This window comes from Lepisma saccharinum, chromosome 8 (assembly GCF_977018435.1).
Source record: "Lepisma saccharinum chromosome 8, izLepSacc3.1, whole genome shotgun sequence".
Taxonomy (NCBI): Eukaryota; Metazoa; Arthropoda; class Insecta; order Zygentoma; family Lepismatidae; genus Lepisma; species Lepisma saccharinum.
In genome coordinates, this window is record NC_139236.1 from 82,489,008 (window position 1) to 82,496,962 (window position 7,955).

The 7,955-nt window shown below is 30.7% G+C and overlaps 1 protein-coding gene across 10 annotated transcripts in view; it reads right to left on the reverse strand.

Moving 5' to 3' along the window:
- Positions 1-7,217, reverse strand: part of LOC145991216 (uncharacterized) — an 82,523-nt gene extending 75,306 nt beyond the window's left edge. For 9 of the 10 annotated variants that reach the window (XM_083127146.1, XM_083127149.1, XM_083127148.1 and 6 more), the window contains exons 1-10: positions 7,010-7,217; positions 5,470-5,536; positions 4,917-4,949; positions 4,572-4,598; positions 4,245-4,277; positions 3,488-3,520; positions 2,938-2,970; positions 2,056-2,088; positions 1,159-1,182; positions 496-528 (exon numbers count right to left, since the gene is read on the reverse strand). In XM_083127146.1, coding sequence (XP_082983272.1) covers positions 496-528; positions 1,159-1,182; positions 2,056-2,088; positions 2,938-2,970; positions 3,488-3,520; positions 4,245-4,277; positions 4,572-4,598; positions 4,917-4,949; positions 5,470-5,536; positions 7,010-7,051 — 358 coding nt within the window. In that variant the 5' untranslated portion in view covers positions 7,052-7,217. The remainder of the gene's footprint in view (positions 1-495; positions 529-1,158; positions 1,183-2,055; positions 2,089-2,937; positions 2,971-3,487; positions 3,521-4,244; positions 4,278-4,571; positions 4,599-4,916; positions 4,950-5,469; positions 5,537-7,009) is intronic. The other variant, XM_083127143.1, reaches the window with a different exon arrangement.
- Positions 7,218-7,955: the final 738 nt, after the last annotated feature.

The window sequence follows — 7,955 nt, forward strand, 5'->3', positions numbered from 1 at the left end:
TTCTCAAATCTCAAAATATTTATACATGCTTTTTCAGCTATTTCAATCTTGTAAGCCTAGGGTGTGTCATTCAGTTAATTCCATCATCTATTTTCGTTATTCATGCTCAGTATCTCATTCAACCCCCAAGGCGGAAAAAGTAATTTACGGATATCAAAGTAGAAATACTCGGTTGAGGCACATAGTGGTTCGGATCCCACTTTAAACTGTAGGTCCAGTCCCGACTAGCCTTACTGTGCATAAAGTGAACTTAAAACGCAAAATCAATCAAAGTAGAAACATTTTATTTGCATAGTATTTTTTTAAATTTACATCATTATTCTGCCACCTTTATCACGACGATGGAGATAAATGATGACTAGACAAAAGAGATGCTGAACACTTATCCCCGAGCCGGGACTCGAACCTGGGACTTCGAGATCAAAATTGTACCACATAACATGATTGACCACCAAGGTGGCAAAGTAGAAATATTAATAGTTATATAGTACATACTTGGTCTCCATTCGTTTGGGATTCCACTGTTACCTATTGAGTGTATATGTAAGAAAAGATATGAATTACACATTATCTTTTAGTAAAATAAATACAAATATTAGTGATTTTAATGTTTATATATAAATGAATGGCTTATTGCAGAAAGGGACCTGAGTCACATTTTTGAGGTATGGGAGTTAATTTTTTCATCTCCACTGTGTCTAGCAGCATACTGCAGGGGGGTGCATTGAGAGGTTGCAAAATTAACTATTCATTATGTTGAATATTTGAGCCAACAACGGCACATTTCTTTCTTACACTATTAATATTATACGATTTTTCATTGTTTTTCTCAGAATTGTGCAAAAGTGACTCAGGTCCCTTTCTGCAATAAGCCATTCAAATAAACTTACAACACCTTACAGGTTCTAAATATAATATGTGATATATGTCACACCATCATAAATTCACAAGTACAATCTAAACCATTTTATAATATTGACTTATTGACAAATATAATTTCTGAAGAAATATTCAAACTTCCATTTTAGTAGCTTTATCAATTTTCCTGTATATAAAAATCACTAATATCATACATTATTTTATTTGGTTTTATGTCGTATTTGCACGCTCATTTATTAGGAAAATAAATTTATGTTTCTATAAGGAAAGAGCCCTTACCAAGAAGAAGTGGGCGTCGAGATCCTACATGGAGAGAAATATGTACTAATTATATTATGTGTTAGGGTATCATGTTCAAGTTATTTCCCACTGAAATAATATTCATATTTCATGACCAAGTTGCAAGTTTTATTTTTTACATTTTACATTGACGTACAATGCTGTTACACAGTCTACTGCTTCTAAATTATTGGATAGGGACGAGGATGGAACTAATAAAACTTATCTTACGGACACTGGAATATATTTATGTGAATATACATGGTGTCCTAAAACAACTTCAGTACTGATTGAGTACTGGTAGATGTCATAAGAACAAGTAACCTTTCATTATAAACATTACCTCGAAAGCACTTAGTTTCTGCGATATAAGCGCCTAAAATCTAACCTGTATGTATGCAACCCAGCACTCTAAATGATCGCTATGACGTAACGTACAGGGACGCGTGGCAGGATTGCCACTAGCATCTCTTGTTAATAGAGACTACTTGAAAACAACAACTTGGGAGTCTTGCCTGAACAAATTCCAAACGAATAATGATACTTGCGATGTTGTGAAAAGTATTTACAGTATTTACAAACTGACCAAGACAAAGAATTTCCAATAAATGCGAACTGACATCCTGAGAACGAGGAGCATCTCTGATAGTGAAGGATGTTGAGCTCTCTGTAAAACCTTGACACCAATAGCTAAAAGAGGATTGGAATAAGTAAAGTAAAACTAATACAGAATTTAGTTGGAAATTCTTTGTCTTGGTCGTACATATATTGAGATAACAGATTACATTTTGACATTTATAGCTGTCTGTAAATAATGACATGAACACGTAATGCATATTTGCATAACTTCCAAAATAGGGGAAGAAATTGATAACGTACTTTCTCAATCGTACTTACTTGGTCGTTGTCTCCAATATTGTTGATTGGTCCCTATTAATATAAAACTTATTATTATGTGTAATTTTATGCTCAAACTAATAATACGTGTTTCAGAACAAGATACTTTTATCTAAAAACTCAATATGCTGACCAAGGCAGAAATTTTTATTTTAAAACAAACTAAACGTTACATTTCAACCTTTTAGCAAGGTCTTCTTCAGACTCTGTACCAAATACAAATGAAATAAGGTACAAAACAGGAAGATATATATAAATACAAAAATCACTCCCCTCCAGACACAAGATTATTAGAAAGTTGTTTATCTGGAACATTCCTTTCCAGGTATTCCAGCAGGTGGCCTTCTCCTATCAACTGTTGTTTCACCTGACAGGCGATTTTGATAAACATTTCCTTTCATCTGGAACGTGGTTGGACTATTTATCTCACGCTCTTTTCCCATATCCTTCATTTCGTCATTCCTCTTCGTTCTTTTCTCCTCATTCGCTCTTGTCCTTTCCACTCTTTCCACTCTTTATAACTTTTATCTAGTATTTAAATATTTAGAATGTTTAAACAGTAAAAGTTTATTGTGATACTAGATAATAACACCGGCCTCCGTGTCGGAGTTGTTAGCATATCGTGCTACGACGTCAGGGTGCCCCGGGTTCGAATTCCGGCTTGGGCGTTGGTGTTCCTTGTAAGTGTCCCATAATCAATTTCATCATACCATCACTCATCCTCATCTTCGCGATTAGTCAAAAGTGGCATAAAAGCGAAGTAATAATAAACAAAATCAATCAATAATCTAGAAAATCATCGAAATAATATGACTATATGGTTTGGAATTCATTTTTTACTATTGTTTGTATTATTAATATTTTAAAAATGATACAACTTACCCTGCCATGGCATCCAATGTTGTCGATTATCATCTGCCAAAATATAACACACTTTATTTTGGGGGTTGGAATTATAAAATCTATCTAATAATGTAATGTTTCAATTTTATATTTATTCAACAACCTAAACACACTTTTCGTTCTATTTGCCTCTCTAAATATTTGAATAAGTTCCAGCATTTATTTAAAATTAATATGCGATTAAAACCAAATAAGAAAAGATAGAATTTAGTCACAGAGGATAAGATCTTTATTATGAGCATGACTAAATTTGTTTGCTATTATGCCACTCAATGCATAATGTCTGAATGTAATGCTTGTGCATGAAATTGTTATATATATATAATATCTGTTCTTACACATAAATACATTATTCCAGTGCGCTACTATGCTTTTATAGAAGGATTAAAAATACGTGGCAGCTATGTAAATTTTGAAGTGAATAATGACTAATGTAGTATGCATTACCGTTTAAATACGATATTGAGGTGATAATTTTTAACATAACAAAGTCCATTCTATTTCATGAAATTCTTCAATATTTACATACTTGGAAGCCATTCCTGTGGATACGGTTCAGGATCTGCAAAAATATATTGTTTATTTTAATGCTAACTTAACAATTGTTATTTCACGGTAGCAATGAAGGCAATATAACTATAAAGACGTGACTTATAATTTGCTTGTTAATTGTTTAATTCTTATGGTGGGTGGTCTATCGATACATAAGTCATAAAGAAAAGAGATCCCACAACTTCACAATTATCATAGTGGAATAACATTCTCACGTACAAGATTCCTATGTAAGAGCTGATATCGGAATTAACCAATAAGATTTCTCGCATGTAGCACGCATTTCATTCCATTAAAATCATGCTCCAGTGGATGAAGAGTAAATACATAACAATATTATTCAAAATGTACGCATTGGACTAATGTCAGCAGTATTTAAGAGTAATATTTACTTAAGAACTGAAGAGATATTTTTCTAATATTCGGATCTAACAAAAATAAAATTTAACATAACAGAATCAGATAAAGTAAAAAAATAGTGATATATTTAAAGAATTAATCATTAACCATAGATGTTCAAATTGCATATTTGAAAATAGAGTTCACAATGTGTTTGTTATTTATGCCCCAAATGAAAACAAGTATGCTTTAGAGGCTGAAACAAAAATACCAAGAAAACTATACTATGATTCTTGGGGAACTTAGTTCATAACCGATGAAGACTGAGTCGATTACAACCATTGCGTAGCATTATAAAGAAATCGTTTTCAAGAAAGAAGTTCTAAAATACATACTAGGCCTCGCCACTTGCAATGGATTCCTCTGATCTGCAAAAGAGTGGCTGCAAATTACTTGTATGATTTATCTGTTTAAATCTAGAACGATTAAATTATTTCCAATAATAAACATCTGAAATGTGCAGTTTAAGTGAGTGAAAAACAATTTTGCAGGAGCAATATTAATATCAAATATGATTGGAATTTATATAAATTGTATATCCGTGTAATTAGATCATGTTGGGCTTTTACTTAAACTACTGGATCATAATTCGATATGAATGTTCAAAATATTAGCGTATTTTGAAAGTAATTGAAGGAAAATATTTTTAAAGGTCAACTTACTGTTCCCGTAATCCCACGTATAGTCATCTGAAAAACAACAAAATAGTACAAAGAAACATTTTTTTTTAGTTCTGAATTATGGACTTTTGTAATTGCGTTTCATGAAATAATTTTCCACGAAAAAACATAATTGTTTACTATTTTCATTATTTATGTATTTAGTAATATCTCGAATACAACTGTACTCAATAATTTTCAGATTATCATGAAGTATAGGGGTATCTTAGGCAAAAATAATAAACTATAATTTGGTTCTATTTTATAAACTAATTATTAGTAATAATGAATGACAAGTTGTGGTTTGCAGAAGATAGAAGATCGAAGATAGAAATAAGTAACACTTACTTGGAGGGCGTTGATAAGTTCGTTGTCTGTTGTCTGCAACAAAATCCAAGTTAAAAATTTCAAGTCATAATGTACAGAATGATATAATCAACCCGATATGTAAAATACGTCATCATAGAAATTAGAAAATCCCAAATTTGAAATACAAATTTGAAGTAAAATACTTAACAGAAAAAATGAAAATATTAAAACAATATTATTAAACATAGCTCTTGAAGAGCCCACTTTATGCTTAGTTAGCTAATCGGTTGTGGAACTCAGTTTAAAGTTGAATCCGAACCACAGTGAAATGTGCCTCTACCGGGGTTTGAACCAGTTATCCTTTGTTTACTAGGCGACAGCGTTACCTTTATGCCATTGTGTGGGATAATAAAATAAATATTTATGATATAGGTATAATATTGTTTCCTATCTTCAAAAATTGTTTCCCACATCAGTCCCAATAAATAGTTATTAATTCTCTTTATTGTCGCGATTTTTTAAAATAGGCAGGAATGTAAGGTAAAGCAGAAGAAAACGATATAAGAACCAACCATTCCTAAATTTAACTTACATGTCTGACGTTTGACTATCTGGTCGTCATGGAGCCCTTCGCTACTCTCACTTAATGCTAAATAGATCTGGAAAACAAACCAATAAATTGAAAATTATAACGTTTATTATTGTGTTATATCAGTTTGCATTTAAATCTGAATATTAGAAATCAATCTATGTTAAATTTGTTATAATCTAGCCAGTGTTCACGAAACTTTATTTTTAAAATAAATTATAGGTATTTATTTTATAAGGAAACTCAGTATCACCAGAAAGTCATTTTAGATAAATATTTCTTCATTTTTATTCCTCAAAAGTAATTTTTTTAAGTAATGCGCATTTGTTTTATCACTTTCGTTCCAAAAGTTATTTTCTTTATTAACATTCGTCAAATTTATTTTTATTAAATCATGAATTATTTTATTTATTATCATTAATAATTTTTATATTAATTAATACCATTGTTTTCTTAGTTTCTATGTATCAACTTCATGGTCTTTATTATTAAAGTTTTAGGTACGAAAAAATATGAACCGAAATTTTGTTCAAATTTGGAACTCTTTATTATCTTTTTAGACACTACATTCTATAATGTTTGGTTTCCACACAATTAATAATGGCTTGTCAATGAACACTCCTAACTTCGTAAACAAAATACCAACTGAATTCTAATTTCACAATCCAGATTATGAAAAGGTGGTTATTTCTTATGACATTTAACTTTTCTACTTGATTGGATCATATGGAAAAGCTAACTACAAAAGAACCCTTAGGTAAATATCACATGTTATGAATATTCACTAAAATGAATAAAGAATAATATTGGCAATTGCAACATTGCACTCTTTCTCTGCTTTAACACACATGATTGTTGTTATTTGAATTTTAAAGAAATGGAATTATACAAGTAAAAACAACAAACCAGTATTCAAAATTGAAAAATAATTCTTCAATAAATGTTATATTTTAATTGTATTAATTATGTTATAAGAAAACACAAGAAGTTTCTAATTACAAAAATTGCAACTCAGTGTTATATGCTTTGGTTTCTATTCTGAACAAGGGAAAAGTTTAAGCAAATCTTGTATGAGTTAAATTAGATTGAAATCACCATTTCTATTTCTACATAATTCTTTCGAGTAGTCAAAAATGTGGAAATTCATCCGTCGAAGGAAGTGATAAATAATTTATAAATATTCTATTCTGTATCCATTCTGCCGGCCCCCGTGGGGGAGTGGTTCGCACATCGCGCTATGATGACAGGGGTCTTGGGTTCGAATCCCTGCCCGGTCATGGATGTTTGTGAGTGTCCATTCATCAATTTCATCACATCATCACTCGTCCCCATCTTCGTAAATTAGCCAAAAGTGGATAAAAGCGAAGTAAAATAAAGCAAATCAATCAATCAATGTAATTCCATTCTAATTACAATTTAATAGCGCCTTAATGTATCATTTCGCCGCAAAGAAGTGCAGTTCATTTAAGCACAATTAACATTAAATCTTAAATTAGCAAGACACGCCATTAAGGTATAATAATAATCGTTCTTGACCACTTACCTGGCAGAATAATACAAAATTAATAATGTAGTAGAATTTCATCTTCAATGATTAAAGTAATCTAATATGGTAACGCGATAATGAAACATTTTGTACAATGTAAGTGGTTGGTTTGGTGATTAACTGCAATATTAAATATGGTTTTGTATGATGTAAATTTTCACCTCCATGTAAGGCGAATATGATCATTCCATACCAATTTCGAGCATTTCGTTGATAAATTATGAAAGTGATTGATCAAACAAGTTTGAGCATGAAATAATATTATGGAAAACTTACTCTATTGTTCTGTGTGTTGTAAAAACTACGTTTGGAAAATCTCAGTAATTACAAACTATAAATTATGAATTATTTCAGAGTATATTTTGTATTTTATTTACAAACATATTAACACGAAATAAAATTTTAATTGAAACATCTATGCCAATAGCAATACACATTTGCAAGATTCCAATTCATGTTGTAATTTTTAAGATTCTGTACCTATCGTGTTAGAAGTGTGAATTATAAGGTGGTTTGCTTGATGATTTTATTTTGTTACATATTATTTTGTAATTATAGGTTTTCATAAAGCTGACATACTTACAAAACAGTTCCTAATTTTTATTTTGTGCCCATACCAAACATAACTGTAACAACATGAACAAAGTTCCATTTGTGTGTGTGTGTGAGGCTGAGATGGTTCAGAATCGTATAATTCTTTCAATTATTGTATTAGTACTATTTGTGAGTTGTTTTAAGTTACTTATCCATTATTACGTAGATATTATATTTTGAGCTTTTCCAGAAGTAGATAACATTTTAATTGTGCCTCCTATTATCTTTTAATCACAAGGAACTATTAATGTCGAAATCCCAATTATTTCTGAATTATATTATATTTTTCTCGATAGCTATCCCACAGTAAATGTCTAGTCAGTTGCATTTTGTATCTCTATCAAAATGA